This window comes from Chiloscyllium punctatum, chromosome 45 (genome assembly GCF_047496795.1).
Source record: "Chiloscyllium punctatum isolate Juve2018m chromosome 45, sChiPun1.3, whole genome shotgun sequence".
Lineage (NCBI taxonomy): Eukaryota > Metazoa > Chordata > Chondrichthyes > Orectolobiformes > Hemiscylliidae > Chiloscyllium > Chiloscyllium punctatum.
The window spans coordinates 8,039,250-8,065,511 of NC_092783.1; the positions used below are offsets into that span (position 1 = coordinate 8,039,250).

The 26,262-nt window shown below is 39.5% G+C and overlaps 1 protein-coding gene across 7 annotated transcripts in view; it reads left to right on the forward strand.

Annotated features, from left to right (window-relative positions):
- The window catches only part of LOC140467146 (neuron navigator 1-like), a 641,282-nt gene that overhangs the window by 264,273 nt on the left and 350,747 nt on the right, over positions 1–26,262 (forward strand). Inside the window, exon 1 of one of the 7 annotated variants that reach the window (XM_072563232.1) lies at positions 15,820–16,863. The exons of the other annotated variants lie outside the window; for them this stretch is intronic. Within the exon in view, the coding sequence (XP_072419333.1) occupies positions 16,191–16,863 (673 nt within the window). The 5' untranslated portion in view covers positions 15,820–16,190. Of the gene's footprint in view, positions 1–15,819; positions 16,864–26,262 lie in introns of those variants that run through there. 7 annotated transcript variants of the gene reach the window in all.

The following is a 26,262-nucleotide window of genomic DNA, read 5'->3' on the forward strand; positions in this document are numbered from 1 at the left end:
TCCGGACACGCCTTGGTGTGCCCATTTGCCACCGGGCTGTGGGGATCCCCAGTGGAGGGCTCTCTACGCGGGAGTCCTCCCCCTTTCTCTCGGGGATCTGGGGTGGAGGGTGCTGCACGCAGCAGTCCCCTGTAACCGCAGGTTGCGGTGGTTCACGGACTCCCAGCCAAACTGCTTGTTCTGTGGCGCTGTGGAGTCCGTGGACCATGTATATATTGGGTCTGGGCGTTTGCACTCCCTTTTTGATTTTCTCAGAAACCTTCTCCTCTGCTTTTGGCTGCACTTCAGTCCCACGCTCCTGATCTTCGGGCACCCGGTACGGAGGAGGGAGGGCAGGTCTGAAGACCTCCTCGTGGGTTTACTCCTGGGCCTGGCCAAACTGGCCATAAATAGGTCCAGGCAGCGGGCCGAGGAGGGGGTCGTTAGGGCCGACTGCCTGCCCCTCTTTGGCGGTTACGTTAGAGCCCGGGTGTCTCTGGAAAAGGAGCACGCAGTGTCCACTGACACCCTGGAGTTGTTCAGGGAGAGGTGGGCGCCGCAGGGAGTGGAGTGCATTATTTCCCCCTCCAACTCTATTTTGATTTAATCCCTGCCCTCCCCTTCACTGTTTGATCACACAGCATTGCCCTTTGATGTGAAGGGCACTGCTTGTCACTGGCCACTCGGGTGTTTCCTTTCTTCCTGGTGGTGGAAATTTTAATAAAGATTCATGCACCTTGTGTCTTTCACTGTGTCTCACACCTGCACACACACAAAAAAAAGGAAACAAAGGAAAAGAGAAGAACAGGACTGTCAGACATCCTGACTCTCTGAGAGCTGGCTCTGAGATAGCTGGATCAGCGTTAAGTACAGTGCATATGTAAATAAAGGGTGACATGGTAACGGGATACCGGCCTCTGTGAAGTTATTTTATGAAATGTTTGATGCAGTAATGCTTTTGGAGTTGGAAAATTGAGTATGATGTGAAGCTGCATTTTAAGATGGCATGACTAGGACATTACTATTTCTATGAACCCACATCAAAGACTGGTGAATGGAGGAATACTTAAAGCAATTTATCATATTATATCCTACTTATTCTGTCATTTTCCATTTCTTCATTGTGTAACCAAACAAAAAGAATTGCATTATAAACTGCATGTCTCATTTTAATGTGATCATACATAGCTTTTCACTGGTAATAATGCATCTTACCTCTTGTCTTTATGCACTAAGCTAACTTCTTCTGTTTAACTTCACAACACTATGAACAAGTTGGATTCTTGGACACATTTTTATGCTTTGACACATTTTTAGATAAAACTGATCTTTGGCATGGTTGGGAATTTCTACAAGTAGCTGAAAATGTGTTGCTGGAAAAGCGCAGCAGGTCAGGTAGCATCCAAGGAGCAGGAGAATCGACGTTTCGGGTATGAGCCCTTCTTCAGGAATTTCTACAAGTACCTTGGTTTGAAGACACACTCTTGTTATAAATGAATCACATTCACAATTTTCCCAAAAAACATTTATACCTTTATTGACTGTCAATTATGCTCTGTAATCAGTCCAATAATAATTCAGATATGAGATTCAACACTTATTCTGTGTCCTAATTGTTTAGTTCCACCAAGATATAGACAAATAGTTGGGAAGCCTGTCTTCTGTTGATCTGTTTTTTGGTAGTTGACCAAGCTATCTCCATCTTTCCCCTTTGTCTGCAACCACAGCAGCAACAACTCCGAGGCAATGAGCAATGGTTAACGATTGGTCAGTTTTCACCCCCAGCAAACCCTGCTTGAGCAGAATCATCCTGACAGAAAGTTTAGTCATTGGTTCCAGTGTGCAAGCATTTTTCAGTCCTGTTTTTTCATTTATCTGGTTTGCTGTGACAGAAACAATTCATATGCACATTCTGTCCCCGGTTTCACCAAACAACCATTATAGAGAATCAATTATAAACTGTAAAATTTCAACGTAATGATGTTCTGAGCAAAACAATATTACTTTTATCTTGACAAAATCATCAGAAAGCTGCATATTGACAATTATATATTAAAATAAAGAAAAAACACATAAACCACAATCTGTAACCTCGGCTTGGCCTTTGCTGTAAACTAAATAAGATGTCAAGTATCCCAGTGCTCTGTGTTTAATTATATTAGCCTTACAAATAAAGAAGCCTGTCTTGACTTTACTAACCTCCAATAAACTTGGATGTAATGCCAGTAAATAGCAATTGTGAACCAAATTTCCCATTATCCATATTTTAAATGCAGCAGCTGCCCACAGCATAACAATTTTCATCAATGATAGCCCATTTTTGGAAGTTGCTTTCACTCTAAAATGGGTGGTGACAGAACAATTATGAAATGATTAGACATCAGTTCCTCAAAGCACATAGATGATATAGCCAAAAAGCAAGGTTAAAGTTTGGGAAGAAACCAATCAGATAAAGGTTTTTTTGTGTGGGCTGGGGAGTGAATGCCATCTAGAATGGATTTAGGATTTCCTAACACATACGAGCTGAGGAAATTTCTGTATTGAGCAGAAATTATAAGTTTAGTGTTTGTACTAAGTTTGTAAGGTTAATAGTGTCAAATAAAGATACTCCTCTTTCAGTATACTTGTTTCCCTGACTTGCTTTTAATAGTCTTCTAGTATGAGAATTGCAACTGTTTCAAACCAGCTGGCATGGTAATTTGCCTAGGCATAACAACATCCTAATATTAATAAGAAAATCGCCTTGTGCACTCTCTAAAGGAGGTACAGCCCCACACTGTGACCCTATTGAAACTATGTTTTATGCCTTTATGGGCTTCCCTACTGTCAAAAAAAATTGGTAGTTGTGATTTTCATGGAGAATGAGTGGTAGAAGACTAATGATGAGGCACCATCATGTGGGATGTAATTCAAATTGGTCAGCACAGTGAGGGGTCTCTCAGGCCATTGTGAAAAATAATAGACTATTTGACAACCAAAAAATAGATAATGCTGCAATAGCATCAATTACTGTAAATAAAGCTTTGCATCACTGTTCAAATGGACATCCAGCAAAATTTTCTTTATAGTTTATGTTAAAATTAGTGCTCTTTTTGAAAGAGTGTAAAGGCCCAAATGTTCCTTTTGGTTTGGCCAATTATTGATGCCAATCATCACAACATTGCAGTAGTTACGCAGGCTAGATTGACACTTGATTCACAAATGGCACTTACATCAGAGGACATTGCAGCATAAAGATTAAAATAAACGCAAGTCAACCACATCTGTAAATGGGTTTGAGCCTAAAATAGTAACAGTCAAATCGTACTCAAAAACTGTGCTATATTTTTGTTTAAATCTCAATATATTTTAAAATGTTACAGTTCAACAGTGTTATTACTTCTGTTCGGTATAATTATTTTGAACATTTCAGTCATAGAAAAACAAAACTTTGAATGTTAATTGCTACCTGCCCCAGAGACATCCCAAATTACAAGGATGTGATGATCTAGTTTACTTATATGTTATGAAAGAAAATGATTATACTTAGGAAAGGAAAAGCTTGAGGTTTAGTGACGTATCTGTGTGATTTTGTGTGCTAGATTAAACACTGAAATCCCATGTTTGCTCAGCATGTCATCATTGTAGTTCAAGTTCTAATTTGAATTGTCAATGTTAAATAAAAGAAAACAAAAATGAACAGTCCATATTTATATACATTTTGTTCCTTATGTTAAGTTTTAACCCTGAAGTCTTAGCCCTGGAGTGAGAGATGTGGTTTGATTCAGTATGTTTTTATTAAGGGCCCATATTTACGTTAGTAGCAATGGTGATACTAATAGTCCTTATCATAAATTAGATAAAACAACATCTTTTAGTGACCACACATGCTCACTTGAACATTGAAGACCTTAAAGGTGCAGTCAGAAATACCTTGCTCCTTCACAGGTTGTGCTGTAGAATTCTATATCACGAGATTCAAAGTGAAAGACATGCAGTGGGATGCAACTGGGGTCTTGTCCATTAATTTGCTGCTAAGGAAACCTTACAAAGCTAGGACTAATGCCTTCACGGTGAATTTAAACAGCACAACAATTGTCATTACGTTCATGTGACCTCTTTGATCCTCACAAGGTAATTTTACAAATGTGGAGTCTTAATCCTTCAGACGTCGGTGTTGGAAATGTAATATTTTCTTCTACAGCTTTCATTTACTTTTGAGCCATGGTTGAAATCCAATTTCTACTTCCATCTTGGTTTGGACTCTTACATTTGGTGCCATTTCCAGATTGTGGAAAGGTGTCACATGTAGGAAACCCAGGTGTACAAGGTTGTCAAAATCATTTCTCTCTAATCTTTTTTTGTAAATTTCTTGCTGGCTGCCTGCCAGTTGGGAAAGCCTTCTATAGAAGGATGAAGTGGTAATTTGGATCAGAGCGATTGCTTTTTCATGTCCAGCATGGGGGTGATGTAGAGAGTTGGTAGCCAAGTAGGATCTCATTGTTATGGAGGTGATGATGGGGTGATAATAATGTGTCAGAGGAATGGTGGCATGTATTGATAATGGAAGGAGAGGGTGGTGAGATGGTTGATCATGTTGTAGGGGTATGTGAGTGGTATTGGTGGTGGACAGATCATTGAGCAGTGGTCTAGTGCTTCTAGGGTTAACATGTGGGCTAAGAACTGGCTGTCAAGGCTTCTGATTCAGATGTTAATTTTGTGACCCTCAGTTGAAGTGCATTTTTTTTTGGTGGCAGAAAAATTACCCTGTGAGAACCTCCATGATCTGCTGCTTCTTCCTGTTGCACATTGGCAGTCTGCTGTGGTTAGACTGTCTTAATACTTATGACTTAGCCATCATTTCAAAGTGCAGATACTATCCTTACCCCTTTTAGTAGCCTGTATTTTTTTTTGACCTAACAATGACTGCTGTATGCTCTAGTAGATTTCTGCACACACACTTAAATTTACACTGTTGTATACAATATATAATATAATGAAAATGAGCTGAATCTTAGGATTTTTAGCTAAATGTCTGTTTTGTGGAGTTTCAGAGAAGGTTATCTCTGTAAGGTGAAATAAATTTCATTTTTTTGCATCTTACCAAACCTACCTCATTGACTACCTACCCAGCCTCAATGGTACCTCTCTTACTCGAATCACTGTAACTGGGAGATACTGGCTATACACTGAAAAACAAGCATGACTGGCCCACACCATCTTTGAAAAGCCACTGTGCACTTGCACAAACATTGACAATCTGATGTTTCCACTCTTTGGCAGCGTATTGGCACAGCAGCGACAAAGTCATCTCGTATAGCTGACATGGCTGAGAGTCTTCACAGGTTGCAGTCCCAGTCTCTCATCCTAGCCACTATTTAACTTAGTTGCTGTATGGGTTTCCTCCAGGTGCTCCGGCTTCCTCCCATAGTCCAGTGTTGTGCAGGTCAGGTGGATTGTCCATGTTAAATTGTCCATAGTGTCCGGAAATGTGCAGGCTGGGTGGGTTAGCCAGGGGAAATAAAGGGTTACAGGGCTAGGGTGGGATGCTCTTTGTGAGTCAGTGTGGACTCGATGGGCTGAATGGCCTTCTTCTCCACTGTAGGGATTCTACGATTCTAACACGGTGGGGTGGGGGGGGTGCAATATGAGAAATGTGTTGGTGCAGAGACTTTAATTATTTGCCACAGCGAGACAGACACTTAAAAATTAATAAGCACTTGAATCATGGCTATGAGCAAAAAGAGGGCAGTTGTATTCTTTTCAGACTATTCCAGCAAAAAAGGTAGTGTGGACCCAAGGGACCAGATGGGTTCCTGCTAAATTGCAAACATCTGTGAACCTAGGGATTTAGGGAAATAACTGCTTCTTATGATTAGTCATTCAATAAAATAAAACAAAGGGTGAAAGAAATCTCTCGAAACAGTTCTTGCACCTCATTTTACTGATTTAACATTAAGGAAGTAGATTAATGATCATATCACATCATTCCTTGTAATGTGGATAATGGGATGAAGAAATTAGGTAAAACATAATGACAAAATTGCTCCTAGTTTCCTATGGTGATTGAGATATCTGGAGAGGAAATACAGAAGTCTGGCTGAAGAGTGAGGAGTAGATCAAGGGGGAACAAAAAGATGAACACATACAGGAAATGATCTTGATATAAAGCAGATGATTCAATGGACAACATGTCAGACAGGAGACCACATGAGCTGAGCTCATCCACAATACTGTGCTTACATAAATACTAATATTTTGACCTTTACACATAGTCATTTGGACCCTGTTTGGATTTTTGTTTTGTTTCAAGCCCAGTACCAAGGTCACATAGAGCATGGTTTAGGTTTACTATGTCAATCAATTGAACAAATTGCAGTCAGTGTGAAAAAAAAGTAAATGGATTTGTCTTTTCAATGTTACATGGGTTACACAAAAAAATTACATCTCCGGAAGGATACAGGATTAAGCCTCAGAAGTTGAAAAGCAAAATAAAAGATAAATTACTGATTAATTAAAAAAGCAACTAATTTGCCATGTTCTTAATACAGCTGTGCAACCAGGTTGGATCAACAGCAGAATGTTGAGTAAATGTGGGGTAAAATAGCACTGTAGTTAGTAGATCAGATATATAGTGTCACAAGAACCAAATCCCATCATAACAACTGGGAATTTCAATTTGTTGCTCTATATAAAAAGATGTCATAAAAAAATTAGTATTAGTAATGCTGACCATAGCCTACTGGCTATGTTGTAAAATGCTGTCTGTTTCACCTTGATCTTTTAAGAAAGAATATCTATCATTCCTACCCACCTTGACTATATGTAACTAAGATCAATATGGTTGAATCTTAATTACCTCTGAAATCAGTGAGGAAGCCAGTCAATTGTACCAAACTGCAGCAGAAACTTTATAGATTGCCGCATCAAGAAAATGGCCTTTCTGAGCCCATTTTGGAATAAGCATGAAATGTCAGTGTCTTCAGGAATGTCTATATCCCATGAAATAATTAAGGAGTAATAATTATTTCCACAAGTGTCAGGATTTAGAATTCAGATATGCTCATTCTACAATTAAAGTGGAGACACAAGTATACCGGATTAGATACTGAAACAGTCTCTTTCTCAATCATTAGATTGTTGTCAGAGTCAATGCAGTTTCACGGGACTCTGTGTACCTGCATGTCACTTCTGTTTCTATGGGCTGAATTATATAGTGGTTTGAGTGATGGGGGCTATGGAGCACTGTGTACAGAATTGGGTGGCGAATGCAGCAAGACTCATCGGAACATCAAGCTCGTTTCACTCCATCTTTTATGTTTTCACAAATGACATGGTGAGTTTCTCCCTGCATAGTGTGAAATGCCAGTTGATGTGGATTAACAACTTGTTAATTAACACCACAACTTACCTCATCAATATTCAGACCCTTACCAAATTTACCAAACCAGCTAAATCTTGGGAAATTTTGCCAGGGAAACCAGAGCGAGCACCTGATGACTGCACCTTGCTGCTCATTGTGAATGAAGTCCTTGGTGGAAACCGGGCACCAACTTCTCAGGTCTTGCTCCATGAAGACAATCCATATGTCCGCACAGATTGGCATCTGATATGTACCATCTTCAAATAACCCTCAGGGCATATCTCCAATCCATGTGCATGATGCTTCTGCGATTCAGTGTTGCAATTTGGGCTGCTCTGGCAATTATCAATGTGATGCTGCAGCACAGTCCGTGCGCTCAGGGGCACACACCCAGCTCATGCACCAGATCAGGTTGCATTTCTGTGTTCTTTGTTCCCTGTCAAGGTGTTCATTCACTTTACAACTACCTGGATATTCACAGCATCTCTGCCTTGTGTTACCATGTTCTTTGCCTCCTCAGCCAGAACATGTTACACTGCCTTACGTATTACACAGCCACAAAACCTGGAAGCTTGTTCCCAGCACAATAAATAAAGGGCAGCCTCAGACAACAGTCCAGGCTCTGCTCAGAGTCAGAATCTCTCCTGATAATGGGTGAGGAGCTGAATGGCAGGTCTTGACTCTTTCTACTCTATAATGGTCTGCTGTCCTCATGGTATGAATGAGAGACATTACAGGAGAAGTAAGTATGTAGCATAAATATAATTGTTGGTTCAGGTGGGGTGGTGTCCCAAGTGAGGCAAGTTGAAAGAGCAGAAAGCATGCAGGGTTAGTGGTATTGAAGGTTGGTGTGACTGAGGGAATGGGGAAGATGTTCACAGTGATAGTGAGAGCGGTAGAGCATGAGCCTTGATGGGAGGTGGATACATAATAGAGAGAGACTAAGTGTGAGGTATTGGAGAGAATAGGGTAAAATTTACTCTTTGGAGTGGAGAAGGATTCAACCTTCTTCCTACATTGTTGGGCATTGCCCCAGATGGCTGAGATTGCTTTAACCTCGGTTATACCTTTGACAAAGTTGACATAGCTTGGTGTCATGGAACCCACTCCTGGTGTTGGGGGGAAAGAGGATGTCTTGTCTGTACACCACCCCACCTAGCAGAAGCTTCCAGGTTCCTGCCCACACAGCATTGTGCCAATTATCTTCTGTCTGCCATGTCCTGGGAAATTATCAGACAATTACGCAGGCCAGGTCCAGACTGACAGTGCTGGTCTGGGTCTGCCACAAGAGTTTAAAGATGGCGGAGGATATCTGCTGAGTGCTGAGTACTTGTAGGAATGATGTGTGGTAAGATGGGGCAGAAAATGGATGTCAGAAATGCCATGGGGCAGGATAGGTAATTAATGAGGTGAGTTTGGTAAGAAACGGTGATAAAACATGTTTATGGTGCTAAACACTCCAAAAAACTTGACACACCTCAGACTAAGCCAAAAAAAGTAAGGTTCAGTTCCATGTGTTTTATTTTATTCCTATTTTACAATAATATGATATTCAGAACAGCTGCACTTTAATTTGTAATAAATTGTTTTTCTTGCACTTTCCCTGCAATAATCAGAACCCCAGGCTGTAATGAAATTGGGTTCCTGTGACATGATTAGGACATTGGCACCGTTTTAACAATGGGCTATACAAGCCTTACACAGTGCCGGGCTTGCTGGTGAACTTTAACAGCAAACAAGAGTGATGGCTGAATCCTCCTACCTCAGAAGAGAACATCACCTTTTAGGTTTCTTCTCAGTCACAATAAGGAAGGGTGCCTCTGTGTTCCTGCAAGGAAACTTTAGAACCTTCCTTATCCCAATCTACACTTGACTACAATGTCCTGCCTCCTTCCTCCCTTATGGTTAATGTTTCCTCAAATCAGCTAATTTCTGTAGTTGCTGCTATTTCCTACCTCCAGTAACTTTAGACAAGAGTCGAAGAGTGTGGTGCTGGAAAAGCACAGCCGGTCAGGAAGCATCCGAGGAGCAGGAGATTTGATGTTTCGCGCATAAGCCCTTCATCAGGAACCTGCTCCTCAGATATGCCTGACTGGCTGTGCTTTTCCAGCATCACATTCTTCAACTCTGAACTCCAGCATCTGCAGTCCTCACTTTCTCCAACTCTAGACAAGAGTTTGACATCCAGAGTGCAGATGAGAAATGGAAATTACAGTAGGTCATGCCTCATGCTGCTGCAGCGATGTGAGCTTGCTGCTTGTCCTTTCACCCCCATATCGCACTTTTACTCTGATATGAACCAAAACTGTTACCTGTGACTTGATTCTTTTTCACAAATATTAGTAAGTGCAATAACTTGATTAATTAATTATAAAGTAAGCTTGTATTGATAAAAGATTTGACTTTTCTCACTGAGGATTGGGCAATTAATCAGAAAACAATGGATAGCTCCAATTAGTTCCAAGTAGTCACTATTTGTAAATTCTAGGTCCTACGTTTATAATGATAAGTGAGGGCAGATTTTCAGCACAGTGCTCATTGGAAGCCTCAAGTTAATGAAGGTGTCTGTCTTTTCTAACTCTTTTGGAAACCCTACAACTATTATTCATCATTTAAATAAAGTACAAGAAGACAGACCCTTCATGCACAAATCTTGCAAAGTGGCAAGACTGATTAACAAACCTATTAAAGCATGTGGAATTCCGGGGCATTATATATCGTACAAAAGCCAGGAAGTTCTGCTTACTCTGTATAAAACACTCATTTGGTCCCCACTGGAGTATTGCGTTCAATTTTGGCATCATTTTAGGAAGCATATGAAAGCATTGGAGAGGATACAGAAGGGATTTATAGAATGTAACCAAAGATGGGGGATTACAGTTATGTGGATTGACTGGATAATCCAGGATGTTTCTCCTTAGAGCAGAGAAAACTAAAGGGAGGCTTGATGGATGTGTTTAGACAAGAGTAAATCACAGAATCATGGAATTCTCAAGGTGTAAAAAGAGGCCACTTAAGTATCATGACTGCACCAGATCTCTGAGTGTACTGGCTTAATGCCAATTTCTTATATTTTCATGCTAACCTACACGTTGATTCTGTTTCAATAATCATCTAATGTCTTTTCAAAGTCGCAAATGAGCCTGTGTTCACATTACTTCTAGGCAGTGTATTCCTTTTTGTGTAAAACAGATTCTTTCTCATCTTGCATTTGCAGAACATTTTAAATTGGCGTTCTTTGGTTCTTGACCCTTTTATCCCTACCTACTCATAATTTTGATAATGTTGATCAGAACTCCTCTTAATCTCCACTCCAAGGAAAGCAATGCCAATCTTTCCAATTTATCCTCATAACTGAAGTTTGCCATCCATGGAACCATCCCCGTAAATCTCTTCGGCACTATGCCCAATATGTTCACATGCTTAAAACATGGTGCCCAGAACTGTACATAATACTCCATGTGAAATAAAAATAAACTGTTTCCAATGGCTGAAGTGTCTTTAATAAGAGAGCACAGACTTCGAATGATTGGGTGAAGCAGTAAAGGCAACATGAGGAAAACTTACTTAACATAAGGATTTTTTTGTGATTTGGATTGCACTGCCTGATGGGATGGTGGATACAGTAGTTCAACAAATAATGTATTGAATAAAAACTTGAAGCAGAGAAACTTACAAGGATGTGGGGGAAAGGAATGCAGGTTCATAGCTCCTTGAAAGTGGAGTCACAATTTTGGTCTCCTTCCTATCAGAAAGATGTTGTGAAACTTGAAAGGGTTCAGAAAAGATTTACAAGGATGTTGCCTGGGTTGGAGGATTTGAGCTATAGGGAGAGGTTGAATAGGCTGGGGCTGTTTTCCTTGGAGCGTGGGATGCTGAGGGGCAACCTTATAATAGTTTATAAAATCATGAGGGGCATGGATAGGATAAATAGACAAAGTCTTTTCCCTGGGGTCGGGGAGTCCAGAACTGGAGGGCATAGGTTTAGGGTGAGAGGGGAAAGCTATAAAAGAGACCTACGGGGCAACCTTTTCACTCAGAGGGTGGTACGTGTATGGAATGAGCTGCCAGAGGAAGTGGTGGAGGCTTGTACAATTGCAACATTTAAAAGGCATCTGGATGGGTATATGAATAGAATGGGTTTGGAGGGATATGGGCCGGGTGCTGGTAAGTGGTATTAGATTGTGTTCGGATATCTGGTTGGTATGGATGAGTTAGACTGAAGGGTCTGTTTCCGTGCTGTACATCTCTATGACTCTAAATTAAATAATTTTTACGGAAAGAGGCCATTCAGGCCATCGTGCCTGCACCTGTTCTCTTACATAGTGCCAACTTCTTCCCATTTTCCCATATCCCTACACACTATTTCTACCCAATATCCTCATCAATCTCTCAATTGAATCTGCCTCTGCTACATTTCCAAGCTGTGCATATCATAGCCTAACTAACTGCTGTGTGTAAAAGTTTTTCTCACATCGCGTTTGATTCGCACTTCACTTTAAATCCATACCCTCCTGTACTTTCTTCCCTTATGAGTGGGTACAGTTTCTCCCTATCTACTATATGCAGCCTGCTCGCGATTTTGAAAATGTCAATTGAATCTCCTCTCAACAGCCTTCTCTTCAAGGGGAACAGACCCAACCTCTTTGATCTATCCTCTTAATTGAAGTTTCCTATTCCTGGAACTGTTCTTGCAAATTGCTTTTGCACTCTTTTCAATGCATTCATGTCTTTCTTATAATGTGACACCAACAACTGTGCACAGTGTTGCAGATGAGGTCAAACAAGTGTCTTGCATGGTTCAATATCACATCTCAGGGGTTGGGGAGTGGGACTACATGGCCTGTTTGTCAAAAGAGTGATTATGGACACAATTACTTGGATTTAATTTTGGAATGGAAACAGAAGTGGTCCAGCAGAATCAGGCAGGAGTACTGCTCCTAATTAATGGGAGTGCGAAGGCCACAGAGGGATTCTCTCTGTTCCTGGTAAGATTTCAATTAGGTATCTTTAAAAATTGCTTAAAACCCCATGGTCCAGGCATTGGAATTTAAATGGCACATAAATTCAATGAGTCCTCCCATAAGTATCAGAAGCTGACCTACCATCAGCCAATCAGGGAGGCCTCTTGGACTCACATACTCAATGCTCAATTGAAGAACTTAACAGTGGGGGAAAGGGGCTGCTACAAGCTCACCCTCTGACCTACCATTCAAAACCCCTCACTGACACATTGCACCTGGCATCTCCCCTGTTGCCTCACTCACCTCTGTTGAAGGGTCCAGCAATAATCCCTGGTAAATAGTTTCTAAAGTTACCGGCAGTAGCTAAAGTCTCCAGTGACACTGGAGAATGGGGAAACAGTCTGATTCTGGTTGGCCAGCAGTACCAAGGGACTGGATTGCTGCTCCCTTGAGTCCTTAATCTGAAAGGAGATTTAATACTGGCCAGTTTTCTGCCTCCTCACCATGTTGTACCTTCCAGTGAAAGGCAGTGTATGCTTCCTACAGGTTCTTCACTAGGGGCACCCACTGGTGCTGGAACTAAATCACTCGATGGACTGTCTGACCTTTTTTTAGTGTAGTACTATTCTGAATATTCTGATATCTGTAAATTTCAAGTGCCACTATTGCAAGGTTGGTTATTGAAGGAAGTGATGGGGGATTGTAACAGAGGAAATTTTAGGTTTTCAGGTAAGATTTATAATATAATTGTTTGATTTGTCTACCCTGCCGGAGGAAGTCATGCTCATATTTCATGAAACTCCCTCTTGGAGGTTTCATCAATATGATAGCCCACTGACATGGCAGGGAATTGGTGCTGCAAAATTCCTCTGTCATTTCTCAGGGAGATGAAAATGTGGGAGTGCTTCACTCAAGGTGTGTTCAATAGCCTGACCCCAGTATTTTCAACAAGGTCAGTCTTTTCCATGGTGCATGACGCTTTATTCCATCACACAACTCACTCCCTTGCACTAAGGACATCTCAAAAATTTCAAGGTCTTCTCCTCTAGGTTGGTGTGAGGAAGAAATGATACATTCCCGACAGTGTGGAAACAGGCCCTTCGATCTAACGAGTCACGCCGACCCTCCGAAGAGTAACCCACCTAGACCCATTCCCCATGTTTACCCCTGACTAATACACCTAACTCTATGGGCAATTTAGCATGACCAATTCACCTAACCTGCACATCTTTGGATTGTGGGAGGAAACCAGAGCACTCAGAGGAAACCCACGCAGACACGGGGAGAATGTACAAATTCCACACAGACAGTCGCCCTAAGCTGGAATCGAACCTGGGTCCCTGGCGCCGTAAGGCAGCAGTGCTAGCCACTGTGCTGCCCTATTTATTGTGCTTTGCATTTCACCCTGTGCTTTGCAAACTTCTCTTTTTATAATAATGTAGAGTCATGGAATCATATAGCACAGAAGTGATCCTTCGACCCTTGAATCTGCACCAACCTATCTACACTAATCCCAATTTCCACTACTTGGCTCATTGCTTTGAAAGCTATGACATCTCAACTGCTCGTCCATATAATTTTTAAAAGTTGTGAGATTTCCTGCCTCTTTTACCCTCCCAGACAATGCATTTCAGATTCCCATCACTCACTGAATGAGAATATGTTTCATGAAATCTCCTCCAAACTTTCTGCCCTCCACCTTAAAACTCTGCAGATTTGTTATTGAATCTTCAACTAAGGGGTACAGCTGCTTTCTATCTACCCTGTCCATTCCCCTCATAATCATGTGCATTTCAAAAAGATCCACCTCTTCCCACTTTCTCAGATTTAAAGGAAGAAAAACCTCAGCTTGTCCAGCTTCTCTTCATAGTGAAAATGCTCCAACTCAGGCAACATATTAGTGAAACTTCTCTGCACCCCCTCCAGTGCACCCACATCTTGCCTATTGTGGTGACCAGAACTGCACACAGTACTCCAGCTGTAGCCCAAACAAAGTCTTGTACAGTTCTTGTAATTTATCCCACAACTAATAAATGCAAGTCCAACCAACCTTTAGCCTGCCCTACCACCTTCAGGACAAACACCCAAGGCCCCTATATTCCTTTGAGCTTCCTACTATCTTGCCTTTTATTGAGTACTCCCTTGTCTTGTTACTTGTTACAAAAAGCATCACCTCACACTTTTCAGAGTTCAGTTTCATCTCCAACTGATCTGCCTGTCTGATCAACCCAACTATATTTGCCTGTACCCTACGACCTTCTTCCTCACTACTAATCATGTCATCTGAAAACTAACTTACCATTCCCCCAGCATTCCCATGTATATCATTTGTTTGCATATATGAGATAGAATATCTATTTCTCACAAGCAAAAATCGACCCAGCACCTGGACACTGGTATGCTACTGGACATTGGCCTCCAGTCACACAAGCTGCCTTCCACCACCACCACCCTCGATCTTCTATCACTAAGCCAGTTTTAGATCGAGCTTACCAAGCTACCCTGGATCCCTGAACTACTCATTATTTGTCTAACTGGGCTGCAAATGGATTATTTTGCAAGGTCAGCAGACACTTTTTTAAGGATAACCTGCCCTTTAAATATTTGATTTTTTTTTACATACATTGCTGAAAAAAAAGATGGTTTAAAAGGATCTTCAAATATGTTCTGTATAAGATTGCTTTGCATATGCATTTTTTCCATAGCAGTAATCTAAATGGAGCTGATTTATAAGTGGCTTGACATAGAACATGAGTGAATAGATGTAAATGCAAGTTGAAAGCTGGGAAAATTGATTCAAATATGTTCTGAGTGGGACTGTGCTATTTCCTGTTGGAAGACACGAATTATAACATTAATGTTGTATTCCTCATATAGACCTATTGTTTTCTCCACTTGCTCCCCAGTTACTTCACTGAGACGTCAGAGATGTGTTATGCTTTATGTGTGTTACCCTCTGAGACAATACACCTCTGTGTGCTGGGGCAAGGCATTCATTAGATACGCCTCAATTTTCTAAAATAACATGCACAATTTTATGCAGTATGAAGGAAATATTTTGGATGTGTATAAAAGTGTGTCAGTAACCTTTCCAATAATTTTCTGAAGACATTTTGGGAATTATTTAAAGACATCCGTTCACCCTTTCACAGTTATGGCATGGTCTCTTCCATCCTAACATGCACTCCTGAAATTAATAATTATATGGCAACATCAATGCAGGTTTCACTAGTGGAAGGGTGAAAATTGTGGTCAGCTAAACTTAAAATGATGGGACTTGCTCCTTGTGTGTTTTGCCTTCATGTTGGTGATATTTTAAATGTTTTATGCTGTGCTCTTGGTCTATTTTTTTTACCGAGATGTCTGCTACCATGGCAGCAAGGAGCAGCCACTGCAGTGGAGGAAGCTGGGATACATTAGGGGATGTGGGCTGAATACTGAGAGGGGGCTGAGTCCAGCCCATGCTGTCGCTCTCTCGCTCCCAGTATTTCCTGTCTTGCTAATTGAGCTGATGTAAATGCCGGACTGAAAGCTGTTGCCACAACAGCTATTTAAATTGATGGCTGTTCTCCTCAATTGTGAGATTCTGGAGAGAGAGAGAGACACACACACACACACATTGAACAAGAAAGGAGCTGCTCCCTGATTTCCCCCTTTTGCTGGTAATGATGGAACAGCCTTTTCTTTCCTAGCACATAGCATCTTGGAAGCAGGGGAGGGCGTTTGGTGATGACATTCTTCTAGTGATCAATCTGCTAGCGGCAGCTGATCATCTGATGTTGCAACAAGCAGGCTGTGCTGAAGGGAGCTGTTCCAGGGAGGGTTATCTGGATTGAATACCGGGGCTGGAAAGCTCCCTGCTCTCCAACGATTCCACCGCGGGCGAATGATTACTCGCAGACAAGATGCTCGGTGCAAATGTCAAGTGTTGTGAGACTGAGATTTGTGATGAGAATCCGGAAGATGTGAAGGTTTATAAGCGGCAGGCGGATGGAAAGGGAACAGGGCAACACGGGAAGAAGGGGAAACCTCCAACGATGCACAGAGCGACAGAGCTGAAGGTGTTTAAAGGTGGAACCAACCTGAGGAAGCAAAAATCACTCACGAATCTTTCGTTCCTGACTGATGCAGAGAAGAAGATGCAGCTGTACGAGCCGAAATGGTGCGATGATATGTCAAAGTCGGCTCAAACGCTAGGGAAGGGAGGGCTGAAACATAAAGATGCACCGATGTCTAAATCTTTGTCAAAATCGGAGCACTCGCTGTTTCAGGGCAAGTTGGCCCCGAGTGTGAACAAGCCTCTTGCAGCACCCTCCACCCGTGGGATACCAAGCAGGATCCCACGAGGACCCTGGGCTGAAGTCAAGCCACTGAGCAAATCGACTGAAGCCAGCACTGGCGACGGCAGCAAGTCAGACGATGAGATATTGTCCAGCAAAGCTAAAAATGTTAAAAAACAAACTCCGGCCACAAGCAAGAGCCAGCAGCCTGAAGAGAAAGCTTATTTGAAGGTGGATCCTGAGCTTGTTGTCACAGTGCTGGGTGACCTAGAACAGCTTCTGTTCAGCCAAATGCTTGGTGAGTTTTTCGCTTGCTGCACAGAATACATGGCGATTTAAACTGCCTCTCACTCCGTTCTTGAATAATCTTTTATTTGTTTCACGCTTTACAGCACCGCGATCTTTTTACACTGTATAAATGCTTAGTGATCTCACTTGTGAACTGTCACTCTAATTAATTTAAAGAAGGATGCCTATAATTAGACCATTGTTGTATTAATAGCATTCCTTGACTCAAGTTAAAATTGGCCCTTTAAATTACTGATGCAGTGCAGTGATGCTATTATGATGGACAGATTGCTGCATTTGCTGTCTCATAATGCATTTTAATTGTGCCTCAGTTATGTATTATCGACATGTTATCAAATGATTGATGGTTAAAATTGCTTGCTCCGTTAGATGCCTTATACGATTGTTTAATTTGTGAGCGATTTTATTTAAAAATCAGAATAAAATCGATTTCTAGATACAAATAGGTGTTTGCCAGATATTACACATGAAGCAATTGAAATCAATTGACTAATATTACTTGATATCTCCTTACTGAATTGTTGAGCTATATCTAAAGCAATTTTTGATTTTGTCACTTACTTGATAGGAGTTGACCCAATAGGTTTCATTTGATCAATGTGCTAAAAACAATGTTTACTCTCTTTAAACATAATTCAATTTTGCCATTCTTTTGCCCAATCTGCACCCTAAGTTATAAAGGAGATTTCAAAGCATTCTTTTTATCATGTGCATGACTTCAACTAGATGATTATATATATATATATATATGTATAGCTTCAAAAAAAGTTCATATCGCATTTTTGAATACTTGCTTTTTATTTAGTGTAGAATTGTCAATAAACAAAAAAAAAAGTTTTTATCCAAATTTACAATTTTCATCTTGCACAGTAACTGGAAATTTAATCAGGTATAACACTGTGTGTAAAACTGAATTAGGAAATAGATTAACCATTTAAACTTTTTTTTTGTAAATCCTTAATTTCCTTGGAATGAACTCAACATTTTTTTAAAATGTTGCTTCATGTCAGACATGGTTTTGCTATTGTTAAAAGTGAGAATTACTCCACCATAAGGTAGTTTGATTCTATATATTTTTTCAAATTGACTTTGAATATGTATTATAATACAATAAACATTTTATTCTACAAGTACATTTTATTGATCCATTCACAATCCAGATATTAATAGCATCACATAGTAAAATGACGTTTTGATGATAAATATTCATGTCAAATTAAAATAGCTTTCTGTGTCAGGAAAAAAAAACCTTCCTTTTATCATATATTATTTCATAATGTTTTGCTATTACATTTTACAAGTTAAAAGGACTCAAGAGTGATAGATGACCAAGTTCTGAGTGTGTATATGCATGCATTTGAACAGATTGTGGCCCATGTCACTCATTGAATAAACGCAAAGTTATTTGTAATTTTGTTTCTTTTCATTCATTCTAAGAAACTATTGGTGAAATATATTGATCTCATTTCATGCTGTTAGTGAATGTGGAGAGACAAAATAGTTTGAAACATTTATGTGGCAGCTAAGATTGACTGATTAGGTACTGATTTATTATCTCAGCAAGGGATTTCAAGGATTCAGTGTTTAATTTAATGCATGACACTGTAATTTTCCATTTCTCCTATATTACCTTAATTGCCATGCACATGGCTGAAATATGGACCTCCCATTAAAAGGTTCATAACACATTAAGGATTGATAATGTACAATTGCAACATTGCCACTGCATTTAAATGACTGTTTTTTTTGTGTCTGAATTCAACTGTGGGCATTGTTAGAATATTTTATATTCTGTACGTTGCATAAACTAGATTACTCCAGGTACCTAAGTTAGTTACATTTGCTCTAACTTCAAACTAGCAACTAATATATGGCTTGATATGTTTAACACAAGTCAAACATTAATTCTTGTAGTAAATAGAGTTTAAAGTGGAATCATAAAAAAATCTATAATTTGAAACATTAGAGGAGGATGAGACAGAAGTTACATTTAAAATAAAATATTTGAGCTAACTTCCTATTTACGGCTAATGGACACCAATCCACAAAATTACTAAATACCTTGAATATAAACCATTATTAAAGTCAGTGCTGATTGCAACACTCTATCTTGACTGCCTAAAACAAAACAAATGCAATATATAAATCTAATTTCACGCTTTTATGAAAATGCATAATGTACTCTGTGCCATATGAGGAAGGCCACAGGTTCACCTAGACTTAATGGAGCTCAGTTGACCAGTGTCATTGGCTTTGAATCCCAGGGAAAGAAATGAGAAATGCCAGTTCAGCATGGTGAGAAGGGCTTGATTGCAAAATTGTGTGAATTTTTGATTGGGGGTAACCACTGATGAAAGGCCAGAAAAGTGTGCACAGACTGGTGAGACAACCAAACTGAGAAGTTTACATTTGTACTGCTGCAATATTTCCCTGCCCAACCGAAAGCAACATATATTGATAGTGCTCTGTTAGCCAACTGTTTACTTCCGTTAACACATTGTGTATTGAGGAGAAAATGGGAAAAATTCCTCTTCTAAGATAAAAATGGAGATGGAGACCATGCTCTTGTTGCAGTTATACTGGAGTAAAATAGTTTTAAAAATTTGTCAATGCAATGCATTTATAGTTTTGATTACAGCGTAGTTCAAGTATGTAAATTGCTTAATAATATGGCTTTATGCAGAAGAAAATGTAATTACAGTGCAAACATGTTATTGGGTCATTTCTTACTTCCTCTCCCTTCCCCCTTTCAAGTTATTCAATACATAAAGTCCTTTTTGTATCTTCATTTTCCTTCCTTTGTACTCTCTGGGGCATCCACCCTTGAGTTCAGCAATATGAGTGGATAATCCCAGGCTTCTTTATGGCAATCCAATTCTATCACAGAATAGCAGTGAAAAGTGACTTGAGATGTTATATTGACAATTTTTTCTCACCTCTAATTTTGTACCTTACACACATATTAGATTCCACACAGTGCATTGTATGTCACAAATCTGCAGCCTGAGTCATTTATTGTGTACTAGTCTGCTGAGGAATAGCTATTTTTAAGCAAACTTGTTTTCAGGATTCCACAAATGGTTAGTTCTTCTGAGCAGAGAAGTCAACATGAACCTCTTCAAGAAAGGAGTGAGGTAATTGCAGTTCAATTCCTGCTTCAAATTTAGAAGATTGTAGAGTCAAAACCTACTTATATACTTGAGATTAAAATCTACATTAATACTTCAGCACGGAGCTGAGTGAATGCAGCAATGCTGGAGGTGCCATCCTTTGGCTGAGACATTAAGCTCTGACTCTGTCTGTCCTCTCAAATATAAAACATCCCATGGCATTATTTTTGAATAATGTCAGGGGAGTTTAATCATTGTTGTGGCCAATAATTACATCTCAATCAACATCATAAAAAAACAGATTAACCGGTTGTTAGCAAATCAGTGCATTGGTGAACTTGATGTGTGTAAATACAGAACTTCTGGATGACAATTGGGATGCCCACTCAACTGGCTGTAAAGTGTCTTGGGACAACCAGAGGTTGTGAAAGATGCTACGTAAATGCATGTCTTTCTTTGAAAGATGCTTTATGTGGAAAAATTGGAAAACATTATTATTTTTAAGAAATGGTTTAATGCAAGGTAATACTCATTTGGGCAGTTTGGAATCATAAAAGCCCTACAATGTGGAAGCAGGCCATTCTGCCCATTGAGTCTACACTTACCCTCCAAAGAGCAGCCTATCCATACCCATCCCCATTCCCCTACCCTATCCCTTGGGATAGATAGAAATTCTTTATGTAATACTAAAGAAAATGCTTTATATATTGCTTGCAACAAGGCACAGGCTAACAGAATGGACGTGCAAGTGGTAAACAGAATTAAAAACAAAAAATGTCAGATGGCAAATTTGACAGAAGGGATCATGGGAGGCAATATAGATGTAGTGGAAAAATTGTGAAGGGATTTCAGGAACATGGGGTCTCTGGGGTGCATGTGCATCAATCTTTGAAGATGGCAGCACATATTGAGAGTTGTCAGCAAAACTCTGGGCTTCATAAATAGACACACTGAGTACAAAAAAGTGGAATACATGCTGAACTTTTATTAAGTGTAAGCTAGTCTTCACTTACAGTTTTGTGTCCAGCTCCGATCATAACATTTTAGAAAGTACGTGAAGGCCCTTCAAAGGGTGTGAAAATGTACCACAATGGCTTGAGGGATGGTTGTAATAGGTGTGGGCATTCAGTTACAAGTTTACATTAGAAAGGCCAGGGTTGCTCATCTTGGAGCAAAGAAGATTGACAAGGTTTTAAAGAGGTATTCAAGATTGTCATAGGCTTGGACAAAGAAGGACTCTTCTTGTCATCTGATGGTAGAAAGACAAAATGACATAATGTTTTTCAAGATGTTGGGAAAGAGATGTGGTGGGGGCAAGTGGGAGACAAATTTTACAGTGGTAATGACTTGGAATATGTTAATTGTGAGGGTGGAGGAAGTGGAAATAATGATTTTTAAATGAAATTGAATGGGCCCAGAAAGGAAATAAACCTGCTAGACTCTGGGGATTGAGCAGAGAGTGGGTCTGTATGGGAGATGGACTACATTTACTGAACTGAATGTCCTCCCTCTATGCTATAAATGACCCTGACACTAGAAATGACTATGATATGCCAACTTGTGAAAGACCATTTCTCCTGTGCCTTTTCTAACAACCCATTCATAAGGAATGTGATTGTAATTCCATTACATTTATTGTGTGAAGGAAATCTTCCCCCATTATTTGAAAGTTCTTGGTTTACAACTGCTGTTAGCTGTGAGTGTGCAGTCTTTATTCTCACAGTTCTAGAATATCATTACACACCAGATGGTAGTTATTGAAATGTAAAAGACTGCAAATGTTTGAATTGAAATCTTCACGCAATCAACTCTATTGAGAAGCAGGCTGATTTGCAGCTTTGTGTTTCTGATTGAGATATCCTATGGATTTCTACAAGTAAAAGTGAATGTACAGTTGACCTTAGAGGCTACATGCTTATTATCTACTCCATACTTAATGTGAGTAATGTTACTCACTTAAATAAATTGTAGAGTTGAACTAGAACAACTATAATACAAAAAAACAACTGACCCATTACAGCATTTTATAATCGATTGAGGCAAAAATCCAGAAATAATCCCCTGTGTAAAATTGAACAGATTTTTGGCTGTTCTCTGCTTGCAGCTGGAAAGTTGCATGCAGCTGAAAATACAGGAATTTGTTTCTACTTCAGTCTAACATTAGACAACTAGAAAATTGAGTTCACATTGGTCAACACATGATATGTATTTTAAATGTAGAAAGTCCAATTATTTTGCAAACAAAATGTTCTTCACTCAGATCTGTCATTTCTAAATTTTTTGGTGTAAATACTTATGAATAACAACTTGGTAACTGTTTTAGCTATTGTTAGCTAATAATTATTCATGAATGCAGATAATATTCACTAATAAAATTGTATGATTCTGAAATACTCGAGTGAAATTGAAAGGGATGAAATTGTTTTCACAATGTAGGAATCACAGGCTTATTTTCAACTCATGTTGAGCTTATACAATTGAAGTACTCTGCAAAAACTTCTCAAATAACCTGAATTATGCACTCTTGTTATGAATATGATCTCATTCTGCATCAAGATTTCCTCTTGAGAAAGCAGATGATACACAGAGCTTGTTGGGAGGTACAAAACAGGATGTATAATATTTCTGGAGCACTAGATGAATAATTTTCTCATACATTAGCTCTTGCCAATACATCCTCACACGTTATTAGAAGGACAGTATTGATTTGTATTTACTTCACCTTGATTCTTGATGTCCTCATACAATCATGAACATCATTAATATTTTTGATATACTTTATCTGTTTTCAAATTGCTGTTATAGACATTAATATTTATTGCTAAATAAGTACTTTTTTTGTATTAGAACCTTCTATAAAGAGCTTAGTTCTCCAAAGTTGCAATTCACTTCACAAAAAGGAATTAATCCAAGTAACTGGAAGTAAGTTGGTTTCTTCTGAATTAAGGGCTTTCAAATATACTTTTTTAAAAGACACTGACAATATTGTGTCAGGGTTGTTTAAATCTCAAGGCTATACTTCAGACAATGTAAAGATGATACTTGTATAACGGTGCCAGAAAATTAAATGCATCACACAGAATTTTTAAAAAACCACAAAATATGGTGAAATATTCCAACTGTATAATAGAGACCGTCAATATACTTTACTGTGATTATATTGGAAGTCAGTCCCTTGAGCTCAGATGGTATGTTTGCTCAAGAGCTGTGATATCTTACGCTATGACAAGTTGAAATCCCAGTTCAACCCAGGTGGCAGGGTAAAGCTGGTCTGATTCCATGATTTTATTTGTTTAGCTGTTTTATCAGAAGACATTACATTATTACTTAAAATTCACAATAAAAACATTGATTTGCCAGCAATAAAAAATTAAATATAAGTGACAATCACTTAGAACACCCTCATCCCTATCCCTCATGAACATCGAATTGGTAAAAAATGTCCTTGGACTTCAGGCGATATTACTAATGTCTGAATTCTAATTGCTAGTTGGCAACTACAGTACAACTATAGAAAGAACCATTTAGAGTAATGGCAATTACATTAAACAAACAGCAGCTCTCTATCATCAGCATAGGAAATCTTGTGGCAAGTATTTTTTAATGGTTATGGTTCATAGAGACTTTCTAATCCAGTTATGTCAAAAGTCATAAAGTACTCATGGAGGACAGATTTTTGCAATTAAATTTTAAAATTGATAAATGAGTGAACTTGAAGTAAACATTCGCATGTCTGCAGTGAATTGACAAGCAGCCTTCCAATCAAAGGAAATACTCACTGAATAAAAAGCTGCAACTCACATTTATTATTTGTATTTTGAAGAGTTAGACATCTGTAGTGCCCAGTTATAAGTCTTCTTCATTAGTTATAATTATGGAACAATATTAAACTGAAAAAGATGCTGTCAAAGTGAATAGAGATTTGAATTATAAGGTAAGTAACTGCAGCAATGAATAAATAGCTTGGCAACATTGTCTGCTTGTTGTTTAATTTGTATACTGCACACAAAAAGTTGGCCTGTATCTCCCTTAGTGAACAAGTGATCTTGGTATCAGTCTAACAGAGTAAGTATTTATATATAGTTCTGGAAAACAGAATTTCTTACATTTTGCAATGATTGCCAAGTGATTCAAACTTATGGTACATTATCTAATTTCAGCTAGATTCTAGTGACATTAAACACATTTAAAAAGAAATATTATGCTGGTATTAGTCCATCTGTACTGTTCATGCTACCCTTGTACCATAAGGCTTCTCTTTGCTGACATGCATTGGGTTCTATTCCATCAACTCATTGGGCAGAATCTTCCCAGTCCCCTGAATATCATGGAGTTTGCAGAGAAAGTTAAGAAATTAGGATAAAATTAGCACTAATGAGATTCTTGGCATTGAGAGAGAAAATTCCATTCTCCAACTAAATGTTTAACGCTGAGGTGAGAATATCGTTAATGAGCAGCAAGAACCTTGTTTGAATCCATTTGCAAGTATTATCATATCATTATTACTTAATTTCATCTTATTAATATGCAGTTTCTCATTCTCTCACTCACTGAATAGAAACTAGACAGTGACAATTCCTGACATTAAAATCAGAGCAGGTATCTAAACACTCTAGCTCAATGCTTGTTCCTCTAAGCCCCAGTATTGGACAATGGCCACCAACATCTCAGGGCACACTTCGTGGTGGTAATTGTCATCATCCTGCCTCAACAAATGTTGGCATTGGACACATCCCTGCCCCACCACATCCTTATGGCACCCTGTCAGACATACCTTCAAACCTTTTCTGCACTTCAATACTGAACTTTAGGCATCTTTCAATAGAATACTGCTGCCAGGACACTTTATGCTCCAGCTGATGGATTCGCCCATGATACATCTCTGAACTCCTCATGGGCTCTCTTCGCTATTACTCATTTGGTATTTATGTTAATCTTCTCAGCATCTCTGTCTCGCTTTGCCTTGTCTTTTTATGCTTTGATGCCTCAGTCTGAGCTTAAAGGCCCACAGTACTTCTGTCACCGCAGACAAAAGCCAGGCAGCTTTTCATGATTGCCAGCAATGATCAATCAAAGGGCTGGATGTGATGCTGTTTGACACTGTGCTATGTCTGTCTCACACCTGTACCATGTAACAGAAGCAAATGGAGCAAATACATTGCATGTGCTTCAACTTAATCTTCATGTCTCAAAGTCCTCATTCAACTCAAACCTTCAGCCAGGGGTAACTGGAATAATAAGTCAAGGGCAGCATTCAACATCTGTCCAGGGGCATGGACATGGTCAAGGCTGAGGAGTGAACTCCAGTAAATACTGTAGGTTCGGTCTGGGACTCGGCTTAAGTTAGTCGGGGAGCTGCAAGCAGCTCAGTCACGGGTCCAGTCAGTCATGAATCAACAGTGTCTGTCCAAGTTGGTCAAGGGTATGACCACAGTCAGAGAGTAGGTTTATCTACTAAAGGTCAGTTTATCAGGAGCCACTGCTGTGGTAGGAAAGCTGGAAGAGCCTGGTTATTGGAAGCAGCATTTTGGGATGCAGAGGGGACCATGATTGTGACGGTTGTTAGATCTCTCAAAACATTTCAAGAAGGTAGCCCGGTCCCAAACTTTGCTAGTTGATTTAAGCAATTGTAGAGTGAATATTCCTGGAGAGAATTAGCTGGTCGGCTGATTTAATTTTAAACAAAACAGAATTTATTTGCAAAATTACGGAACGAAACACAAAGCACAGAAAATATAATACCGGATAACTTACTCTATCCAAAAACCTGACAGACTATCCCGACTTAATGATACTGTTCCAAAATACTTACAATAATCCCCAGAAATGTCCCTTGGCACTAAAGGTAAAATCAAACAAAGGCATACAGATTTTAAGGCAGAGGAGAGAGTTCAGCAGCCTTTTTTACGCATCCCCTGCTGTAACAAAGGCTAGCTACTCCCCTTTGATTATACTGGTTATTTTGTTAAGAAATGAACATGGTGCAAAGAGCATTGGTGGACTCCTTGAACTTTTGAGTTGGTTTGTTGGTTTTTGATGTTGCAGCTGTACAGGACTTTGGTTAGGCCACAGTTGGAGTACTGTGTGCAGTTCTGGTCACCTCACTTTAGAAAAGATGTGGAAGCTTTGGAGAGGGTGCAGAGAAGATTTACCAGGATGTTGCCTGGAATGGAGAATAGGTCGTACGTGGATAGGTTGAGAGTTCTCGGCCTTTTCTCGTTGGAACGGTGAAGGATGAGGGGTGACTTGATAGAGGTTTTAAGATGATCAGAGGAATA